Raw genomic sequence first — 24,637 nt, 5'->3', positions numbered from 1 at the left:
CCAACATTAATGGAAATAAGCAGAAGAAAGAAATGCTAGTATCTCTGTCCAATTCTAGTTTTAAAAGTTCCATGTGTTTCAAGTGGACAGGGAACCTGAACCCTGCAAGTGCAATGCTTGTGGATATAGTCATAGACTTTATTATGGAAACAAGAACATGAATACAGAGACTTTTTAAGAGATGGTCCTTCAGAGTGACAAGAACACTGAAAACATCCATCTAAAGAGACAGCAAAAGAAACTGCCAAAAATGAAACAACAAACCCACCACCATCCCATCAAAGCCAAACCTTTTAAGGATAAGGAGTATTCTATTATGCTGATATTTCAGTCCTGACTTCGTTATGTTTATATAGCTTTCTGGCAAGATCTTTTTAAGATAATCATGGATTAAACAGACATTTAACTCTCATGAACACAATAAAATATAAAGAAGATACTGGAACAGAAGCCAGAGAGTCAGGTTTGCTGAAAAAGTTAACAAAAGTAAAAAATAACCCAAACAAAGTCTGGTTCTACCATCAGTGTCCCTGCTATATGATGCAATTACACAGCAGTAAAGGTGTGAATATATTTAAAGTAGCTCTTCTGTAATTGCTTTGGTAACAATAATACTCAAGATACAGTGTTGTGATTTGGCACAGGTTTACATTATGAGGCCTGCTTACAGATGCTACAGAAATATCCAAAATTAAGACAGCAAGCATAGTTCAAGTGATAAAGCAAGCACTCACACACTTTTGGGGGAAGAGGAACATAAATAGCCTTTTACTCCACTAAAATTAACAACGTTATTTTCATCACAGAGAGATGTATTTCAAAAACCAGCAAAAGCCTCCATAATTTGTTGAAAAACTAGAGGAAAAAAAGAGGAGAAATAGAAGAAACAAGTACAAAATAGAGAGGAAAGGCTGAAATTAATTTTATTTAACAACACAAAAGAATTAAGAAGGAAAGTATACTGAAATAAAGAAAAGCACTGAAGGAAAATAAGGAAAACCATCACTTTAATATACTGTAAATACTTATTTCACTACTGTCTTTTTCTGCAACATTTTACTGATGATGTTTCATAGATCATCAATAAAGTAACACTATAAAAAAAATCTAGAATCCTATTTCCTTCTGGCATTTGTGCTAGACTGAGAGTAACTAGTCCATGACAAAGGGACAACCAGTTCAGCTTGAAGACTTGATGCAAGAGCAAAAGGGGGAGAAATAATTAAAAAAAAAAGGTCAATAATAATGTGTTAAGTTTGAAAGGAACACCAAGTGAAACAAATGAATAAAAACTGTTTAAGGATAACAGTATTTTCAAAGCAAATGGACTACTTCTCTTACCAAGAAGACAGGGCATTTGACAGCTAGTAAGACAGCAAGGCATTCAGCTTCCAAACACTAAAAGGTGAGAGTTAATATTACACGCATGAGCCACAAGCGTACGGCTGGCTTGTTTTTTATTAACACTAATAGATGATCTCATAATACTGATCAGAAGTGGTTTTTTTTCCTCCACATATCTCACAAAAGATTTTCAGGTGACAAGTACTATGATACATATGGTAGAAACAAACAGCTGTGGCCACAAAGATGTTTTGTTAACTGATGATTAATATATTCAGGAAGCTATCACACTATTCATTAGTAAAAGTTTACAAACATTAAAAAGTGCATAACATTTGAAACCAACAACACAAAAATATATATAATATATATATACTATATATAAAGTGACATCACCTCCTATTAATAAAAGAAAACAAATCTTCTGACCTTGTGATTGGTGCTTGTGTGATTGCCATGGTTTACTATCAGTCACTCTCTTCACTCACCTTAGTCACACAGAGGTGTGGCTGCCCCATTTTGCAGCATTCAGCCTCCTGTATGGCCTTGTCTATTGGGGCAGGATGAGGGGGGGAAAAAAAAAACCAGTCAGCAACAGCTACTGCAGAACAGGTTATTAATTTGTAGATATTTTAAGTAATGTCCTGGATGGACAAGCTATCCTGGTATTTTGATGAAGGCCCAGTTTGGACTGTCATTTTGGAATAGATGAAATGGGAAAAAAACTAGTCTTTGGGTGCTAGAGTCTCTCACTTCCCTTTCCAACTTGAAGCCAAAAGGCTGCTGTAGCAGATTTTAGCACTTGGCTGTTCTGGTGCATCTGTAACAGGTTACTGGCTGTGCAAACTCAACAGCCTGATCAACTGAGGCAAAGGCAAGGAATAGTAAAAATTGAACCCCTTGCTGGATCTAGACCAGGATCCATTCATTGGACTATACTGCATTCTAAAACTCATTCAGAATACATAATTGGCAATAACCTATGCCAGTTATTTTCCCATGTGTAAACAAGGCCTGTCTTTTGCAATGTGAATCAGGAAAACCTCTAGCACCATGGAATTAGTTTGAATTTTAACCCATATAAGGTTATAAATGTATTCTTAAAACTACCATAACAATAAAATACTTGGATCAACATTTTAAAAAAATATCTCAGAGAAAGATTAAGAAACTGGGACCAAAATTAGAAAAATGGGGAAGAATAACATAAAAGATTCAATTTGAGTCTCTGATATGCAACTAACTACAGGCGAGTGGCAAAACTGTACCAAGGACACAACACACGCTCAAGTATTCACATTAACAAATCGTTTTGAAGGCTCATCTAGTAACAAATTAGTGTTGCTGAGTCATTTAGGTTTAGGCATGATCAATTCAGCGGCTGACGTTTAGATCTATCATGTGCACATCACCACCTTATGCAAAAAACCAGCCCTTTCAAAACGTGTGGTAGAAAAATTCACAGTAACAGAAATATTCTTCATAAGCAGTTGAGAAGGGGCAGTGTGGAGCATCTAAGTTGTACAATACAAAAACCATTGTAAATAACAGAGCTGTAAAACAGATGCAAAGTTCTAAAAACAGTGCTTTCTTTACAGTTCTTATAATGGGCAAACACTTTGGCCAGAGAATTTTAAACTCTGAGGATCACACAAGCCTTTGCTTAAGATACACAATTAGATCCTCTGATGCTTCAAAGGCCATTTGCTACAAGATTTACCTGTTCTACTTTCTAAAAGTGTTCCCATCGAGTAGTCATTATGAAGGGATCCATCTGGTGACACTATCCCAAAAAATCAATACATGTTCAACCATTGCTAATGACAGAGGTAGAGAAAATTCTGTCTTCTGTCACAGCTTGTACCCAGATTTTTAGCATTGTGTTGAGTGGGTTCCAGCAGTGAAGACACATGCACTTTCTTTTCTACCAGCTTGCTCATGGAAACAAATTTGTTCCAGCACGCTCTTGTAGCCTGAAAACATCCAGCAGCTGCTCCACTCGGTCAAAGTCGGATGTCAGCTTTCTTGCTTTGCTGCCTCCCCTTGGGCCTCCCCGGTTTGCTCACTTGGATTTCGTTGTGCATCTCCTTCTCCTTCTATAACACAGGACAAAAGGATGAGTAATCCACCCTAATATAAAGAGGTCTTGCTACCAGAACCCTGACTGTTCATCCATCAGTTTCATAAACAAAGTAAAAAGAAATTGAAAGTGAAATATGAAACTCTTTACCACTAAGATAGCTATACTTTATTTTTGAAAGTCTTTTGAGATGCAAATTTCTACTACAACCAACAGTATCACTTTAAGTAAAGACAAAAGTAGCTAAAAAATAATGAATTTAACAAAAACAGCAGGGTATTTTTGAAAATGTATTCACTGTGATGCTGTAACAGTATAAGAGAAAAAACCTCATTGCGCCAATCTGAACAAAGTTTGCTATGAAGAGAAGCAACTTCAATAGAAGCAATTGTTTGTTAAAGCTGCTTCAGTTCTGTGCGTCTGTTTTCAGCACTGTGTCCATGGTATTCAGTCCAGCTGTCTCACTGCAAACCACAGAAGGACTCGAGGAACAGATCACATCCTACAGGGGCCCACTGAGCAGGCAACTCACAGTCTGCCTAAAGAAGGCTAAGAAAAGCATTGGCAAATGCTTTTAGTATCTATATGCAAAGTATTGTATTTTACGTAACAATCAAAGACCTCACAGGTTCAGGCAACAGGAAGGTAAGTGCAAGTGAGACACAAGTCCCTGAACACCAGACTGATCAGCTATAGATACATAACAATGAATAATGTTAAGACATACATTGTCTCTTGTACCTTGCAAGGATTCAGAGTAATTTGTACTGAACTGGCTTAATAAGTTAAGAGAAGAAAATTCCATGGCTAGTTGTAAGGAGGTCTAGACAGAGGTAGTAGTGTCTCTTATTTTAATCTACAGATCTTTAGAATAAAGGCAGGGTTCTCAGTGCAGATACTTATTGTTCCCTCATTTCAGATCACATGGTACATCTGCAGATTTATTTCTGTTTATAGAAATAAGCATCATAAACACCTTCTCTTTTCTGAGTAGAAGAAAGAGCACACTGGTAGTGGAAAAAAGTTCTTTGCCTTGCAAAGAACATTGCAAGCAGCTTAGACATGATAGCTGTGTTTTGTGAATGCACTGAGTATTTAGGCAGGCAAATACCTCAAAGGGTACTGTGAATTATCACATTCAACCTCTTAAAAACTTGCATGGAAAGCTGATTAGCCTATAAACAGTGAGGTTTGTTCTGTTCATTATGGGTTGAGTAATAAATACACAATTTTTTTGCAAGGCACTTTTTCAGAAAACTCTTCTTCAGTTTCATCTCTCAAATTAGAAAGGATTCCATCAGGATGGATCTACATGTGATTATTTACTATTGGACAGAAATCCCTTTTACCCCAGTTGTCCAAACACCTTCTACAAAACATCCCACATTTGTTCTGATACTGCAGAAGACCTGATGAGTGTAATCTCGGGGTTTTGTTACTTTTTTGCCCACTCTGCCCTCCATCTATTCTGACTACTACTGTGTGGGCAAGCCAAACTTTCCTGGTAGAAATCTTACTAAAAAAAAATATAGGAAAAAAACCCCCAAAACTGAAGAGCAAAAAACACTCTTGCAAGGTATTTGTTTTTAAAAGAAAATTCATTCCTGGACAAAAAGCCTAAGTATTTCACTACCTTAGTGTTAAACATAGAGCACAGAGGTTCAGGGAAAGAGCACTAAGGCTTTAATACACCACTTCTTGAAAGATTCTTCTCAACTTGCTGAAAAAATTCACTAATCTAAATCCATTTAATCTGTAATACACTATATGGTACCAACTTTTTCTTTCTGTTGGCAGAGCTCTCCTGCTAAAGGCTTTAAAATATATTTACAGAAATAAATTTGCCTTTAAGTTCTGAGAATCCCAAAACTGCTAAGCACATTGCTATTCTTCCTTTAAAACTTGATGGCTAGACTCTCTCAAGAGCAAGACTGTAATTCTTACACAGCATTTTGAAACCAGCAGGCAGTATTAAAAAAAGAAACAAAACCGAAAAATACCGTATTCCAAGCCACCATACAGTTGTGTGAGTTGGTCAGCTGGCTATAGTTACCAGTCCTGCTAATGTGCAGCTTTTATCTCATTTTTCTTCCTGTAACATTACTGACTTTACAGTGTCTATCACTATTCCCCCCACTTACACCCAAAACATTTCTACCGTGGACTAAAATCAATTTTTTTCAATCACTAATTTCTACAGCCAGTTCTTCATTCCAGTTCCGTATGACTTCAACACCCTATTACCCCCATTATTTGTAGATGCTTGGGCCCCTACAACTTTTATACAGAAACGTCCTTTTCACTCCTGTGTTCTCTAGCACCTAGAAAACCAGCAGTTTGTTTTAGAGATTAGATCTCCAGAGATTTGTTCTCATTCTTCAATGTACTTTCTCCTCACTACTTCATTTAGCTACAACCACCTGTAAGATGATCAAGTTTCTTGGATTGCACTGGTTACCTTGAGAGTGTTGAGCAGGAGAGACACCTGCTGATTTCCCTACTAAAAATCTTTCTTTTGCTTCTGTTTTATGATTTCTCTTCCAGTTTTCTATCTATCAGATGTACACAGTGTTACTTTTACTTAATTTAGGTAAAACGTGTTGACACAGTCCTTGGAATCTGTATTTTGGGGCTTGAAAAATATATCCATTCCACAGATAATAACAGGTTGTTAGCTTGTTATGGACAAAGAAAACTGGGACAGCTGTTTTGAAGGGAGAAGTATCATATGTTATTATACATAATTATGCAGTATTTATATGTTATTATACATAATTATGCAGTAAACTCTTGATTATTTGTCATTGGCTCATTAATGAGGGGATTAACCAACACTCACTTCAGGTATCAGTTACTGAGTAACAGAAAAATACATTGTCCTTGAATAAGCCTAGTGTTGTTAAAAGCTGTTCTGGTTTTTTACAGGAAATGTATCTGCAGGCTTTTCAAAGTGAATGTACTAAATATGCTTGGGTAGTTTAATTCACATATGTTTTATAACGACCTTTTTTTTCTTTAACATCTGCATTATCCTACTCTGCCATTACTCCACGCAGCTGAAACCAAACACACTTGCAGTTTTGCTAGAAAATACACACAGCTGTAATAAGAATAAAAGAAAAGGAAAGAATCAAAACTTGATGTCTGTATTTATATAATTAGGTTGTACTTAGCATAAATTGTTTGACACGCACCTTGAAAGAAATAAGATATAACCCCCAAACATGTGTTTTCTTCTTAATCCTGTCAGGTGTGATGCACTTACGCATCCTACAAGCACTAATATATTCTGAACTGGGATTTGACATGCAAAATAATTTTTAGCCTCTCTTGGTTTGGAAAGACATGACGTGATAATGCACTAATACCCACATGAATGCTAGGTAAGACAATGCCTTTTCCAGTATTTTTGGTTTGGAGGCTTTTACTTAGCCCCTAGTTGCACTAATAATACAGAATTTAAATGTATTTTCATTTTATCTAATGGAAACTGCATAACCTCCTGAAAAAGCATGCAGGCATTTCTGTGTTTCTACTATCCAAGGTAATTTTATGAGCAGCTCTGCATACTTTTCTGCATTGATGAAGTTACCCAGGCTGCAAAAGGGATCACCAAGAAGAACTAAAGAGACTCCTGAATTATGTATAAAAAATTAGCCTAACAGTTACCTAAACCATTCTCATCATTACACAGCTAACTGCACGTACAAAATGCGTATCAACATATGTTGCAGGCAGAGAGTCCCTTTTTTTTTATAGCTCACAAAAGAACACATTTCTGGCTTATAACTACTCCACTGTTTAACTTAAAATTTGGGATTCTTTTTATCTTCTAAATGGACAAGATCAAAGACAATTTTGAAAAGTGTAAATCTGAGACTGAAGAAAATTAAAGCATGAAGGAACATTGGCCTTATGCCTTTCAAACGTCACCTACTTTCCATTTATCCATTTTACACCTGTCCCCACTAAAATAAATAGACACACCTACACACATACTTATAAAGCATTTCTTTTTAAATAGAAATAAACTAAAGGTCCTGCCCAGATAGAATTCCATGCATCTAGAATCTATAGGTCCCCTACTGGCAACTGCAGAAAGAATGACTTAGGATGTACATTAGTCCAGAAGCCAAAAACAGAACCCCTCCTTCAAAACAGCACTACAACCACCTCAACACCATGCTGCCCACATCTGACTGTGCTGAGAAGAGACTCCCTCTCAGAACTCTCGTCTTTATCCCTGAGAAAAGTATGTGCACAAACAGGGCGGCTGCTTATCAGTGGTTTCTTCTTTGCTGCATTTGTTTTCTTCTGCTATTATTAAAATAAGCAAAATCACCTCTTCCCTGACATCTGAAAAGGGCTTTCTAATATCTGTAAGATCCATTCACCAGCTGCTACTCATGTAACATAAAAATAAATACCCAGTCATATTACTATTTTATTTCTTGTAGGGTCCACTCTCCCTCCTTCCTCTCAACTAAATATGCACAAGCATTTAAAAATTTTGGTAATATTAAAGATTTAGGATTGCATTAATGGTTATCACCTTAAAAGAAGGACAGGTATCAGCAGAAAGGAGAAACAAAGATCCAGGTAAAACAAACAACAGTGCATTCCTATTGCTCTTTCCTTTGGCAGCTGAAAAAAAGTTAACTTCAGAATAACCTTTCAGCAGACACATGGCTTCTCCTACAGGCTTCAAACCAGAGAGCTCCCATTAAAGGATATTATGAAGACTTGGGTTTTAATAAAGATTTTCTTCTTTTCTTCCTTATATTCTACTTTTTCACAAAATTTATCCTGATTTGGACCGTGCCACTAGGAACCCACTGCAGAACAACTTTTCTCAGTGATGTGTTGTACTTGCAAATAACCACCCTTCCCATTTATGAAATCTGTGGTTCTTATTGCAGGCAACCCATGTTGATTAGAAAATAAAATATTTCTGCTGCTGAGGGACAAGGGAATTATGTGGGCACATAAACCATGCTTTGTGTACTAGTTCTTCTCATTTTAGTTTTAAATAAATATAATAAATATAATAAAAGCCCAAAACATACTCACCTGTTTTGTTTATATCAAGTTCTGATAACTTTAAGGCTAGTTCACTAGAGTTCCCACCGGGAGAGGACACAAGGATGTCATGTAATGCATTTCTTCTACCTGTTCTTCCTGAAGCAATAAAGTCTGCATATGTAGATTCCACATCAGTCATTGCTAACAAATATCCACATAGCAGTACCTGGATGGGAGGAAAAAAAGAAAAACAAAAACCACCACTTAGACCACCAGAAAAACAGAGGACTTTATGGATTAGGAATATAACTGGAAGGAATATAACTGGATATATCCCCCATTGTGGGATATATATATATCCCCCATTGTGGGATAGATAAATCTTCTTTTACTGGTTAGCCAGTCTCAAAATTTGGAGAAATTAGAGAAGAAACAGAGAAGCAAGAAAAAACACTGTGTGTATTTTATGCCATCTGTATTCAACAGTATTTTAACCAATTTCATTTTCCATGCTTCATAAAGTGATAGTGAGTAATTTATAAAAGCAATGACCTCAGCAACATAATTTCTTTATAGAGTTGTCTCTGCTTTTAATATTAGCTGGGATGTAGGAGGTAGGTAGGGGGTGGAACAAAGTTCTTTTCTACAAAAAGCAGAGTGTAACGAGTAAGAAAGTACAAATCGATAATGTTTTGCATGCAGAACCCTGTGCTCATACACAGACACAGTTATGTTTAGTATATTTTCTTTTCTGTTAGTATTAGTCTTGGCATTGTATACAGTCCTCTTCAGGCTCAACTAATTTATTTTGGTGTGATAGTTTCCCTAAGGCAAATGCATTAACATCATGCTTCTGAAATGACTGCAGACCAGAGCAAGCAGAATAGCTAAACTATAATGTAGAGGTTTGAAAGCAGTGCTCTGTAAGCTAGGTATAAACTCAGAACTTCTTTTCCTTAGAAAACAATGATTTCATATGTCATTATGAAATAATGTGATGATATGCATTAATGCAAGATCTGACAAAGATACAAGGAATACAAGATAGTATTTCAATCTCAGTAAGAAAAAGATTTGCATCCCTGCTGCAATATATGCTATAGATCCAAGCTATTAGAATTTTATTTTCTTAATTTATAAAATGTTAAAGGGTATGGGGAGGAGCCCTTTCTCTTGCTGATCACATTGCTTTTACTGTAATTTCACGTGTACACTTCTAAGGTTTCCTGCAAAATGCTAGGCAACCATGCTTTCCTCATGTTTTATGTTTCCATGTCATAGGGGAATCAGGGAAGCTTTCTGCTAGAGGAGTACTCCAAAGAAAAGAAATGCTACAGAACTACTAAACCAAAGCAGCACCCCCATAGTTTTATGCTTCCTTCATTTCTAAGCAGAATTTCTCTGGTTTTGCCCACTGCAGACAGAGGACATGGCCATACAGGCAGCAACTCACAGCTGCCCACAGAGAGAAGCTTTAACTGTTATTACTAAATGTTGGGGTTTTTAAAGTAGCCAAAACTTCACATTTGCATAGAGTGCATGAATCTTTTTAATCAGTTCCTACTGCAGCTGCTGGACACAAACAGCTCTTGAAGTCATCACAAACATTAACAGCAGCAAAAGGTTCATCTTTTTCTCTTCAAATAAATCAAAAAACCCCTCAATTTTTATAAACACTTATTTTAAAAATAGATACAAAAAAGACAACAGCCAATCCTTCTCCACCCTCACTTCTGAATAACTTTACAAACCCTGTTTACTCTTCATCTTCATCCCCATTCCTCACCTCCCCAGATTCAGTCAGCTGTATGAGGGTGTACATATAATGTGTCTGAGAAGCCAAGAAAAGGGTTCTACACCATATTTTATTTAGTCTAAATATAACTGTATCAAGTATCATTGCAAGACTGAGTGACTTGAAAAGAAGTTCACTGCTATCAAACTGTGGTGTCCCATGCCAAACACTCAATGGCTGACAGGCTAATTTTACTCTTATGAACAGCCACGATAAAACAGGAAACTGCTTAAAAACCCCAAACTAACAAAGCAACAAAAACCCAAAAAAACCAACAACCAAAAGAAAACCACCCCAACCCACAAAACCTAACAACAACACCTAGGGAGGGAAAAGAGGTCAGCATTGACTAAAAGCCTGCCTGACACACATAAAATAGCACAGTGCCTCTGTTTAATAACAAAAGCTTTTATGAGAATGAGACCATGTGCACTTCTTCCAGTGAACTGCCCTCTTACTGAAACACTGCAAGAATATTGAAGCAAATGAAAAGTCTACCATTTGTTCTTTGCCCAAGGTGCAGACACTGCAACGCCAAATATATCAACCATGTAGTAATGCAGCATGTCACTTGCAAAGGTGAAGGGAAACAAGAAGGACAGTTTTTATAAGAAAAACAGCATAAGTTTTCAGACTTATCTGACCCATTCACTAAATAGCATTCACCAAAATCAGAGACTAAAAGATTTTAAGCAGAATTCACTTATATTTGTTCATGCCTTTTATTGCAACTGACTTCTAGAAAAGGAAGTGCAAACCATGAAAGCAATCAATATACAGGCTTGGATTCATATTAGTATAGACTAGTCCAAACTCACCATAGCTATCATCCCCATGAAGACATTCATTTATTTTTAGCACAGCAAAAACCACCACAGAGTTGTTTTTTCTTCTTTGAAAAGTGCATATGATTGCATCAGGCCCAGAATAATCAGAGAAGACTGTGACTGAGGTGGAACAAGGTGCAGGGCTGCAAGACTTGCAAAATAATCCAGGTTCTACTCCATGAGCAATTCCCTGGATATACAAACTACACTCCACAGAATATGCTTCTGTAAGATTATACTGCCTTGAAAAATTCCATAAAATATGGAGAACAGCAAGGGAAATCTCAAGCTTATTTAGTCTTAGCTATGAAACAAGCTATAAAGCCATAGAAAAATGTGCTTGTAGAGAACATGTTTTTAAATGTTCATTTTCTGTATGCTCAATATGGGATTACTAACATTCTGATCAAAAAAGAATGTTATCAAACATACATTTATGACACTTCCAAATTTTCCTGTCTGTGTCTCCTAAATATCAAATACCATTCTGTTTTGTATTGGCATTATCTTGAGACATTACTGCATAAATATGGAACTCCACTGACATCACCCAAGAGCTCCCCTTCCAATGAATGGCTCAGTGCCCAGCAGTTTGTACTTATTCACTGAACCAGTCATTAAGGAATTAACATTCACTTCAAAAAAATCTTTTTTCTTCCCCTTCAGTCTCTGTGGAAGGAGTGGAATTTGCTAATAACTCTGTGAAATATAATCTGAATTTCCTAAATAATTGCATTAACAGGTACTCCTGCATTAAAGATTGTGGTCACAGTCCCTCTAGTTCTACTAATTTAATTCTTTCAAAACATTGCAAAAACAGTACTCTGCTATGTGGTATTTAACTGAAACAAGAGGGCTGCAAACCTCATTGCTACTGCCAACTGAACCAGCAAACTGAAGAAAGAAGCTCTGTGAGAATAAGGATTAATGAAACCTGCTGTTGCAAGACTGGATTCCTTGGTAACTGATAAGATACTATCCCACCAGAAATCTCCCCCAGCTGTGCTTTACCTTTCCTCCCATGTAGAGTCACTATCCCAGATAACGGGTTAGAGTTTGCATTACAGCCCAGGGGATTTTCATACAGCATATTTCATCTCAGATTCTTAGTTTCATAAACTTCTAGAAATGTGGGTATCTTAGACTTCTGTCTCTTTCCCAACTCCTTCCTCACAAAAAGTTTAGCTGAAAATTATTTGTAAGTACTTGAAGAATTACAGAGGATGAGAATGGCAGATAGGCACAGTTGTTACCTTGGATTCTAGCCAGTGTATCAAGATATGCCTATATTGGTAATGAATATACCATACTGAACATAATGGGCAATTATCCAAGGAATGCAGAAGGAGAAAAGAAGGATACCAAGGATAGGTTCAACAAGGGAAGGTGATGGGTCCTGAATCTGCAGCAGAACAACATCATGCAATGCTACAGGCTGAAGGAAAAGAGGCTGGAAAGCTGCTCAGTGGAAAAGGACCTGGGGGTGCTGGTCAATAGCTGCTGAACATCCAGAGTGTACCCAGGTGGCGAAGAAGGCCAATGGCATCCTAGCCTGGATCAGAAATATTGTGGCCAGCAGGATCAGGGCAGTGATTGTCACCCTGTACTCAGCAGTGGTATGGCTGCACCCAAATCCTCTGTTCAGTTTTGGGCCCCTCATGGCAAGGACACTGAGGTGCTGGAGCATGTCCAGAGAAGGGCAATGGAGCTGGGGAAGAGTCTGGAGCACAAGTCCCGTGAGGAGTGGCTGAGGGAGCTGGGCATGTTTATCTTGCAGAAAAGGAGGCTCAGGGGGGACCTTATCACTTTAAACTGCCTGAAAGGAGGCTGTAGCCAGGTGGGGGTCAGTCTCTTCTCCCAAATAACAAGTGACAAGATGAGAGGAAATGTCTCAACTTACACCAGGAGCTGTTTAGATTGGATGTTAGGAATACTTTTTTCACTGAAAGGGTGGTCAGGCATTGGAACAGGCTGCCCAGGGAACTGGTCAATCACCATCCGTGGAAATTTTCAAAACACGTATAGATGTGGAACTTAGGGCCATGCTTTAGTGATGAATGTGGTGATGTTTGGTTAATGGTTCTACCTGATGATCTTAGAGGTCTTTTCCAGCCTTAATGATTCTATGATGAGAACAGCATAACTTAACAGATACAGAAAGAATCAGTATTTGTGTTTTCAGAAATTTACCAGAACACTCCTTTAACTCCATAATCCAAATTATGTGAAATTTTCCATTTCCACACTATATATAGCAAATATTATCCCACAAGGTTCTGAAGATAACTGTCAAATCTCTGTAACTGAAAAAAAAATCCTAAGAAGTTACTGATGAGTTCACAAATGCAATCCAAATTTGACTGCGTTCCATAATCAATCAGTGAAATCCAGTACTACACGGTGCCACTGTTCTCAAGGGTTTGGGAGGAAAAGTACAGAAATCATGTGGTATACCAGCATGACTTAAAAATCAGTGTCTCTGCTTATGGGCTAGAAGCACCTAGGGTTGTTGGATTTAGTCTGTTTAAGGGACTAGATACCTAAAAGAAGCCCAAGTGAATTTGAAGTACCTCTGCTAATTGGTATTCATGATTATTTTAAAAGGAAGACCGAACAAGAGCGGGTACTTGACATACATACGGCTTGTCCATGAATTTGGCACATGCTGCTGGAGAGCACCAGAGCTGCCATTTTCTTGGCAAACCTGCAGTGTAAGGCTAAGAGGTACAATCCTTCAATGTATACACCCGCTCTTTCTCCAACTATGCTTAATGGCAGCATCAAATAAGAGATTTTCAAATAAAACTCTCCCAGGCTTTGGCTGCTGTTGTATCACGATCAGCACATTATTTAAATGTAATTACCTATATTCAGCTTTCACAAGGGAACAAAAAAAAAAAAAAAGAAAAAGAGAATTTGTCATTTAATAGCATGTCTGATTTAGAGAAGGTGTATAATTATGCTTTTAAAATAAATTTTGGTTCCAAATCTAGCCTTAACTTAGAGACAGGGCTACAGGGCTCTTTCCAGTGAGGATATAGATCTATTCCACAGCAACCTGTACCTAGATTTAGGCATGGTCTTCTACGTTGAAAGCAAAACCAGAGGAACAATTTAACAAAAAGCATTTTTCTTCCACAGAGATTGTATCTATTCTGTTATACCATAGTGTGCTTTTGCAGATACAGATGAACAGGAAAACAGCATTAACTCTAGAAAGGCAATTAAAGAAAATATTAATAACAATGCAAGATACCAAGCTGGGCAGTATTTTAATCTGCACTTTGAAAATCCCTCATGTAGTTTTTTCTGTCTGATGTTTCTGGAGTGACCAGCCCCATAAAATAGTAATGCAGAACAGGTCACTTACCTTTGACAATTAGCATACTTTTAGGGTACACATTCTACACATAGCAATCCTAGTACTACTAAGATCTTAAAAGAAATTATTGGGCAATTCAACTGGTCAAACAACGAAACAGAACAAAGAAAATTACCACCTGAGATTTTCTTCAGAAAAAAACTAAGTTTGTTTAAATCTGCATTTTAAAAGCACTATGAAGTTAGATATCCTTCAGCTCACAACCTATACAAAAAAAATCATTCATAAAGACAGCTAATAGGTTTTCCTTCTATGTTATCTAAGCTGAAGTTTTCCTAAAGAGATCTACAGAGCTAAAAGCCAAATAATTACAATTCTTACCATATCCTTGCTCAGGCAAATTTCATTATGCCCATGACCATAAAATTTGGTCTCTCATCCACCACTTAATTTCCATTCACAAATTTAGTTTTAGATTCCACTGTTCCATAAAACTGGGCAGTGAAATAACAGCAGAAAATAATAATAAAAAAAAAGCAAACATAACCAATGAAGCAATACTACAGAGACCTTGGTTCTTTGGAAAGATACAGTGCAGATGATTATTGATGGTTTGGAGAGTAATTAAAAAATAACAATAAATGTTTTGATATTTTGAAATTAGCATCCTATGGAAGAATTTAAACATAATATTTAAATATCCACATGGGGACACTATGTTAGGGAGCAGAAGAGGGTGACCTAGAATCTACCATCACTGTTCACTGCCCAACCTAAAGAGAATACTGATGGCAAGCAACATGTGTTTGTGAGAAAAGGCATCCACTGCTGTGTGACTTTTTACTTGCAGTTTGTAAAGTCTTGGTTCGTGAAGGGAAGGAGCGAGTTACAGCACCACTGCTCTGATACTCTCTATGAACAGCTAAATCAATTGCAAGCACCTCATAACCATAGAGATAGATAAGGGCCTCAAGCCAGATGAGAGCATTTTAGCTCCTCACCTGACACACACTTGCTGAGCATCCTCACATCTATCTGAGATGTAGGGAGGTCAATGTTTTAAGGTTCTGGGAGGATGAGGCCAGGTATGCAGCACCTTAGAACGGTGTGTTGCTTCAAGCAGCACAGGTATAACACTATACTGAACAAATACAGTGTTTGTTCTAAAGGACTGCTTTCAGCCTTTGGAGAAAGACTGTTTATTGGGATCTTTATACGGCAATCCAGAAGCACTCATAGAACAGCGAGATGGAATAAGCCCATGAAGACTGTGACACAAAAGCCACCCCTCAACAACAAAAACGGGCTCTTCCTCAACTACTGGGTTACTGGAAAAGACCAGTCTATTGAGACTGACTGGCAGCTTGGAAATGCTCTGTACAGAAAAGACAAGACTTGCTGCAGAAACGTGAAGCTGGTGTCTGCTTAGCATCAGGATGTTTAGTAGAGGGGATGGGGATTAGGGGGGAGGGAAATTTGTGTGGGCTTTGCTCATGAAGCTCTGTATCTTCCTAACCTTGCCTTTAATTCAGGATTCATGCTGTAATCAAGTTTATTCTCTCAGACACTTCTGTCAGTAGTGCCAGCATTCACAGCCAGTGATTTAAAGGTATTGATCAATACAGGTCTCATTAGCTGAGACTGTGCCTTAGAGAACTTGATATAAGCACTGTAGTGACTGTTTTTGTAACAGCCATGTCTCCTTTAGACATTACTACATACAACAGCCCATATACGGCTTCATGGGAAAAAAGCCCCAAAACACTGAAGTCATGATCAGTGACCTGCAAATATTTTGGGCCAAATTGCTGTGAACCACTGTTTTCCTTACAGACAACTTTCCACTAAAAAAAATACACAGTGTTAGCAAACTTTTAACTGAAGGTCTGATAGCAAAACAGTTCTGTGAATTACCTGCAGACCGGTTTGAGCCTTCCAAACTACCAATGATACATAGGCAATAATGTGGAAGCCACTCAGATAAAGGATTTTCTATGAAACAGATTTCCAGTTTTTGGCAGAAGTTTAATGCTATGGAAGGGGCTAAGAAAGACATCTATTAGACCATGAGAACTGCATATGTTCAGCCTTGAGCAAAGAAGGTTTTAGGGGAGACCCTTATCACCATCTTTCAGTATCTAAAGGGTGGCTAGGATGAGAATGGAGACTCCCTTTTTACAAGGAGTCACACGGAAAAGATGAGGGGTGATGGTTACAAATTACTACTTGAGAGATTCCAATTGGACACAAGAGGAACATTATTCACAATTAGAACATTCATCCACTGGAATAATCTCTCCAGGCAAGTGGTGGATTCCTCAGTATTGGACACTTTACAAGATTCAGCTGAACAGGGTGCTGGGCCATCTTGTCTAGAGGTGCTTTTGCCAAGAGAGGTTAGACTAAATGATCCTTGAGGTCCCTTTCTAACCTGGTATCTTATGATTCCTCGAATCCTGCTCTAGAGGACCTAAAAGGATTCTGGTCCATTGAATTTTCTAATTCAGCATCCATTAAATGCTTATCATGTAAGATCTATTTCCGTCACTATCTTTTTTTATTTTTTAGTTTGCAGTTATACATCTTGCTAGATACTACTTTACTAGTACTATGGCGCAAAAAAACCAACCCAACAAAACCCTCAAAACCCCCCCCAGTCCTACCCCCCAATGAGAAGACTCTCATCAAAAGGAGAAAAGAACCAAAAAAACCAACAAACAAGAAGTGGTACACAGACCGTATGCAGTACATTGTGGTGCACTTTTCCATTTGGGAACCAGCTGTGTTTTCCAAAAAATAGCTCCATGGTGCAAGGCAGCCTCCATTTCTTTACAAGGGCTCAAATACTCAACTGAACTATAGCTTTGAATGGCTAAACATCCCTCAGTAATATTCATTATAGTTGTTGCAATTCCTAACAGCAAACCATGAAACTAACATGAAGATTCATGCTCTTTGTTACAAGCCAAGAAATGTAGCCCATGTCTTCTACATAAACATATGCCCAGTCTGACAAAATACACAGCTTTTTTATGCAAAGGGTAAGAGCTTGCTCTTGACTGTTTTAAAATATCAGTAAAGGTAATGGTTAGCAAGAAGATATTAGCTAGCACTGCCAGGACTTATCTATGCATGTGCTGGGCTAGAGGAATACGATTGCATTATAAAAACACAATATGGATGTTTCAGATTTCAGGTGGGGAGGTACCATCTAGAAAGGGTAATCTGTCTGCAGAACAAGATCAGAGAGGAAAAAAAAGCATATGGAGATGGGGAGAAAGCAGCAATTGCCTTAGATAATGCAAGAGTTCAGTTAGAGAAACCAATTTACAACCAAAAAGGAAGACAGTGGCAGACTCTTCCAGCTGCTCTACTAAAAAGCTCCCAGTGGGCTAACTTGACTCAAGGACTTCACACAGGGCCACTGATTTGAATGCAGGGCTTGGCTCCTTCACTGCAATGGGTTGCTCCCATTCCCAAGTTAACTAAAGTTTGCATTTTGTGATGTTCTGCATTCTGTCAATTTGACTGATATGTTTAGAGCATCTACAACAGCCGTTTGCAGGTAACAAAAGCCTTTGAAAGGGAAAGCATGCAGTTAGAACAGCAAAAAGAAAATGTCTAGATAACAGTATCATGACAGCATTTATAACTTAGCATTTATAACAGGACGATGCACCAGCATTTTCATAAGGTTTCTTCCTGACCTATTTGCTAGGATTCTTCAATGTTTCAGTACAGTGTGTAGTCTGGCTATCAAATATTCAAGACATCTAAATGCACCACAGTTTAGCTGTCCTTAAATTCTTCCTTATTCTTAAAACAAACAACTGTCCCCCCTCCAAGGCACTTTCCTCAAATCTTTAGGACAATGTAAGCTACTAAACAGAAGCAACATTTGTTGCATTACATATCTTTTCAGCAGTTTCTGGAGAAGTAGCTCAACCGTTTGCATGTGATTACCTTTTAAAATCATGCAGTCATGACTCATCATGAAAGTATGTGTTGCAGCATCCAAAACAGAAGAGCTTGAGCTTATTACTGTTTCTTCTTGGACAGTGGCAAACACTGTACTGAAAGGAAAGGATTTGCCTTTTTTTTGATAGCAGGATCAATCACAACCATATATTTTTAATTATTAAATATTGGTTCCTATTTGCTTTTAATAAAACCAATTACCTCTCACAAAAATAAAACTGCAATAGTATAATATGCTTCTGTTAAGATCTCACATTTCATGTGCAAGCTTGGAGTTTCCAAAAATACTAACAATGACATCACATATTTCAGTATTTGCAGAGATAAATACCACTGGGCTAGCCTGAAGACCTGCGAACATGAGACATCTAAAGTATATTTTCAATGCCCAGCACAGACAAAAAAATGGATGGAAAAGGCAATTTCTAAAATACTGATTAATGTATTGTGGCACAAAGATGTTCACATTCCTAGTTTATCTGGTCGGCTTTTGGTTTGTTAATAACAAATTGCCTTTTCCATCCTTTTTTTTTTTCTGTGGCAGGCATTTAAAACCTACTTTACATTTGAATTAGTTTTCTCAGCCATTAGACACTCTGCCTTTTAATTACTATCTAGAAGCTACAAAAAACCCCACACAATTTGGCTAACAGCATTTCAGGTTTTTTAACTTAAAAGCAGTTCAATTTATTATAACTCCCAAAATAAATTCACATTTTATACTGTGTATCATTTCACTTTGGTTTCTCCTATTCTCAGGCTTACATTTTTCAAGGTTTCCATCATTTTTGCATTCTGTTCCCATGTGTACACTGACTACTTTAGAGACTAAGGACTGCCTGGCTCTGTTGCTATGCAACAGCATAGCCTACTTAGGGCTTCCTGAAATAATTGTCTCAAATGTGCTTTTTTTAGACTTGTTTCCAGCAGGAATACTTTACAGATTCTTTATAATGGACCACTGATATTACCACTGTGTTAGATAGTGATCACCTGGGAAGTATTGGTAGCTACCTAGGATTAAAAAAAATGATGTTACAGCTTGCAAAACTCCGGACATACCTGCTGCATTTTCACAGGGAGGTAAATATCACAAATATTCCTATATTTTTGCCAGATGTTATTCCTGTGTATGAGAGCCACATATTATCAGAGGAAAAAAATATTCTTAATCGTTGTTTGTTTCACTCTATTTCATTCAAGGGAAAAGAAAAGTTCTCTATTTAGAGTATGTCACCACTCAGGAAAAATGAACCCTCTTTATATAAAATCTATTATAAATTTAATCATCTTAACAGAATGAACACATATGCAAATATTCTTTATTGCCATTCATTATCAAATAAGTTGATTTTAGAATTCTTTAGGACAAGGTTCCAAATTTTTAAAATCACACTACAGATACCACAAACTGGATATGTATTTGCTTTCTGAGGTATCTTCTAGCAGCCCCTGAGAAACTGTGCTGTGAAACCTTCAATCTTTCCAGCCTTCAACAGTATTTTTCTTGTTACAACCTTCCTAGTGCTGCTGCTTCAAGAGTGGAACAATAATGTTTTGTTTTCGTATAGCTGGGGTCATTGGGAATCTTAAGCTAATTAATCTCTGTAAAAATACATACAGCAATATAAACACAAGTCTCTTAATTAAGCATTGATTAATTCCAGAAGGCCAAATGCCCTACAATGCACCAGGCTGAGGGATCAAAGGAAGGAGGTCTAACAGTACAGAATATTTTAATGAAAGGAAATATTTTACCTCTTATTGTTTTCTCTGTCTTGTTCACCTTAGCATGTTCAGCAGCAGTTGCATCTACAGAGAGCAATGTGTCAGTCCAGAATTGAGGTAAAGAGAAAGATGTTTGTCAGAGCCAGAGAAAATAAGAGCAAGGTTTAAATTAAGGTCCCTGCAGAGGCAAGTCTACCTGCAGTCTTTTAAAGGAAGAGGGAGAAGAGAGCAGTAATTTCATACTGTTTGCAAGTCTTAAAGATGACTTTTTCTTAAATGGAGTGGACTGTGCTAGGCTTCTCAAAACCAAATGCAGGAGGTGGCTTAAAGGGGTAATTTTCCACATTCATATGCATAACCACATAAATGCATAATAGCCAAGCCATCCAAGAATATGATTCAGCAAGGTTTAGTGAGTGGGACTCTCCCAGAGTGATGCACTTCAAGTCTCTATTCTTTAAACCACATAAGCAGTACAGCTCAGACTCAAACCTGTAACAATATTGTTTTGAAAGCAAAGAGATCAAGTTCTGAAGAGCAGTAACACTTGGAAGGATCAACAGCCAGTTTGAAACCTCAAAAACGACCCAGAGTCAGGTGAAGAAAGCATTAATAAACAACTCTTTATCATGGTGAAATTGGTTATTATGTGCTATATGTGTTATTATGTGTTTTTGTATTTTATACTTTGCAGTATTTATGGACATTTGGAAGACAGGCCAAATAATTTCTAACCTAGCGAAGAAGTCCCTTATATTTGCTACAATATGCTTTAAGATCGGAACCTTATCAACCTCTTTTGCATGTCCACATTTAAAAAATAATCTAATTAAGCAGAGGAAAAAAGCAAAACAAACAACAACTCTCTTGATAAATAATCCTTTGTCACGTAGGAACATTTTGTACACTTTGTATTGAGAATTACGCACTATAGAGTACTTTCCTGACAAGTTTCCATGTGCCATGTGTTGGAACTAGATGGAAACGCAAAAAAAAAAAAAAAAAAAAGGACTTGCATATACTGATATTTAGTTAGCAATTGTGCTGAATTACACAATCTGTCCATGATACTCAGATTTAAGATGCATTTCTAGATGCAAATCCTGGTACTCTGACAAACACAATACCCAACCACAACTGAGTAACACACAAGTTCTGCAAACCACAGCTACTTAAAATCACTGTTAGTTACAGCTTTGAATCTGATTGTCAAATATTTCTCTTTGGTCCAATTTCAAGTGACATTAAAGCTCAAATACTTAATTCATATTCCTCTAATGTCCCAATTCTTCATCTACAAAAAGAAACTGCCAAATGGAGGTAACATTTTGGGCAATTTACAAGCCAGCGATGGAAGCATATAAATGAAATAGAATTTTCTGGACTCTCACAAAGCTCATTGATTTCAGCCAACCCTAACAAATTGCTCAATCACTTTAAAAGATGGCCTATTAAAAACCACATACAGTAGACATTTTATATTCATGCCAAAAAAAGTTATCCAAACAAACACATATTTCCTGCAGCTCACATTCTTAATTCTACCTTGCAACTCTCCTTTTCAAAGAAGTTGCTGAGCACTATGACGTTAGAAAAGCCTAAGAAGAATCTGAACATACAGTTCTTGACATATGCATAAACTCAATAAAATACAATAACGTGTAAGCCATGTTTTCTGGATACGAGCATAAACACACAGGAGAACTTACAGAAACCCTCACAGAATTCCTGAGAGGAATTCATGTTGTTAGACTACACAAATCCATCTGTATTTAAATAGCTTATCCGAGCTTCGAGGCCATGCAAATCACAGATTCCCTCCTTTTTACTACCTGCTGGTGGATAATGAAAGGAAGTACCAGCTGTCTGCTTACAGTAAGAATGCATATGTGGGCAGAATATTTCTTAAGACTTCCACTTCTTAAATCCTGGCACAGGGAAAAACCTCTCAAGAATAAGAATCACCCACAGATGTGAGTTCCTGGATACCATATTCCCCATAAAAGGCAAGCTGCAGGTACAAATTCAGAGGAAGAAGGTAAAAATATAAAAAAGTGCTGCTCAAAATCTGAAGTAATGAAACCCACATCTCATAGTCACTAAGGAAGTGCCTTGTTCAAGTAAAAGCTAAACTTTAGCAATAAAGACAATAATTAAGTAATTAGGAGCCATTGAAAAGACATATGGGCAGAGCACAGTAAGAAAGTGCATGAAAACAAACCCAAATGGACTCTCAGACTGAGCAAGAAGAAAATCAACTTGAAATGTCTCCTGACAGAGATGAGACTTATTTTATTTTTATTTATTTTATAGTTGTCATTCCTCCTGGCAAAAATCTTGGGATGCTGACAGCAATCTGTAAGCCTCTATCCCATCCCAAGTACAATTGTCCCCCTTTATACCTAGAAAAACATAAAGGACCATAACACCTGAGAAAACTGGTAGAAATCAGTAATGTTCCTATGCAACAGTTTGAGTGTTCAGGGTTAGAGAACTTTGAATATGGCTTTATCTACTCATGTAAATATATGTATGTATACCTGCTGAGGTGGGTATCATTAATTATTCACTCCATTTGCATAACTACTTTCATCTAGACATATTTAGCAGTAGAGTCTGTAGGCTTAGTAGATTTCCTATAAGCTGTAAGAGAACTGCCTTCATCCCAAACGTTTGTCTATTTATTTTTGAAATAATTAGCTTTAAAGAACCCCTTGTAGGTTGACCTTGGCTGATGTTCACTCTACTCTCTCAATCCTCCTCAACAGGACAAGGGAGATGATGGTAAGATGAAAGAACCAGTGGGCTGAGATAAAAACAGGGAGACGTTGTAGTAATTATCAGCACTAGCAAAACAGATTCGACTTGGGGAAAACTAACTTACTGCCAATTAAAATAGGTTTGGATAGTGAGAAAAAAAGACAAGTTAAAACAACACCTTTCCTCCACATCAGTCCCCTACTCTCCCTCACCCTGCCTTTGCCCAGGCTCACCTTTACTTCTTTAGTTTCTGACTGCTTATCCCCTCCCCATCACCCAGCAGCCCAAGGGGATGGGGAATGGGAATGTGCAGTCATATCACTCCATAACATTCCTCTCTGCTGCTCCTTCCTCCTCACACTTTTCCCCTGCTCCAGCATTGGTCCTTCTCATGGGCTGTTCCCACAGGTTCCAGTGTGGGCTGGAGTTCTTTCAGGAAACACCTGGTGTGGCACACACTGGCAGGCAAATACCTACTCCCATTCCACTGTGGTCTCCTCCACGGGCTGCAGTGGAATCTCTGCTCCAGTGCCTGGAGCAACACCTCCACTTCTTCCTTTCCCTTCAACCTTTGTGTTCCCTGTGCTGTGTCTCACTACCTTTTTTTGTTGCTCCTCTACCTGTTTGTTTTGGTATTTTTATTCCCTTGCTTAAATATTTTCCCAGAGTTTTCCCAGAGACACCACTGTCCTGGCTGAGGGGTTCAGCTGTATCCTGCAGTAAATCCATGGAGCTGACTTGATCCGTGTCCAGCATGGGCCAGCCCTGACCTTTCCTCACACAGGATGCCCCTAAAGCCACCTCACTGCCGACACCTACCCAACAACAAAATTCATATCTGTCAGAAGATACTCAGTGGCTATAAATGACCATAAGTACTTACTGTGCTTTCCAGCGTCTTCCTTAAACTCCACTAACTGCTGAGACTGCCCTCCTGTCACTTCATTTAAGACTTAGAAATCACAACACTGTGAGGATCTCAACCCTGGTGTCTCAGAGCTGATAGGAGGCAGCCTCTTTCCAAGCAAAGGCAATGTGGATAAGCACGTTAACGCCACGAGAGATGGACAGTAAGGCACTATTCTTTACTCACCAGCTTTTACCATCGCAGACCAAGAAAAACTCAGCGCTCGTGAGCACTGTAGCTGTGACTTTATTATAGATACCAGAATCAATGTGTTTTTCCCCAAGACTGTAGCCCTGTTTTACATGAGAAAGGACAATGAATCTTTTCTGTTATTTTAAAGAATATTAATACAAGATTAGCGCTGCCATTTTTAGGTTTCTGTACCAAGAAAGGTAAAAGAGGAGTATATACCAGCTTTTCAAACTTACAGGCTACTTCCCAGAAAGCATTCACTATAGAAACTAAATTACAAGTTTTCTTCAAGATCACACCATATTGTTCAATTGAACTAATGCCTCGCAGAAAAGCCAGAAATGCCAAGAATGCAAACACACTGCAAGAGGTAATGTTTGTTTGTGGGTCTACTCTAAGCATTGATTAGCTTGTTCATAAAGTAAACATTCTGAAAGAACAATAGGTAAAAAGAAAACACTTGCCCATATGCCAAGACTGGGTAAATAACTAGAGTATATAGAGACTCATATTCTCAGTTTCAGGTGACCAACATGAGGTATTACAAAGGACCTTATGCTTCAGACTTTAAAAAACATTAGGGGAAGAAATATGGGGGGCGGGAGAGAGAAGGCAAAGACATTTTTTTTTCTACTCCTAACCAATTAATGCCCAGATTTTCTAACATGGCTATTTACAACTG

At 37.8% G+C, this 24,637-nt stretch overlaps 1 protein-coding gene across 3 annotated transcripts in view; it reads right to left on the bottom strand.

Moving 5' to 3' along the window:
* Positions 1–900: 900 nt before the first annotated feature.
* PKIA (cAMP-dependent protein kinase inhibitor alpha) overlaps positions 901–24,637 on the bottom strand; it is a 44,322-nt gene continuing 20,585 nt past the window's right edge. For all 3 annotated transcript variants that reach the window (XM_069004983.1, XM_069004984.1, XM_069004982.1), the window contains exons 2-3: positions 8,495–8,672; positions 901–3,440 (exon numbers count right to left, since the gene is read on the bottom strand). In XM_069004983.1, the coding sequence (XP_068861084.1) occupies positions 3,361–3,440; positions 8,495–8,645 (231 nt within the window). In that variant the 5' untranslated portion in view covers positions 8,646–8,672 and the 3' untranslated portion in view covers positions 901–3,360. The remainder of the gene's footprint in view (positions 3,441–8,494; positions 8,673–24,637) is intronic.

The sequence above is a fragment of the Aphelocoma coerulescens genome, chromosome 2, assembly GCF_041296385.1.
Source record: "Aphelocoma coerulescens isolate FSJ_1873_10779 chromosome 2, UR_Acoe_1.0, whole genome shotgun sequence".
Classification (NCBI taxonomy): Eukaryota; Metazoa; Chordata; class Aves; order Passeriformes; family Corvidae; genus Aphelocoma; species Aphelocoma coerulescens.
The sequence above is the reverse complement of the archived record's forward strand: the minus strand, read 5'-3'. Positions and strand labels throughout refer to the sequence as shown.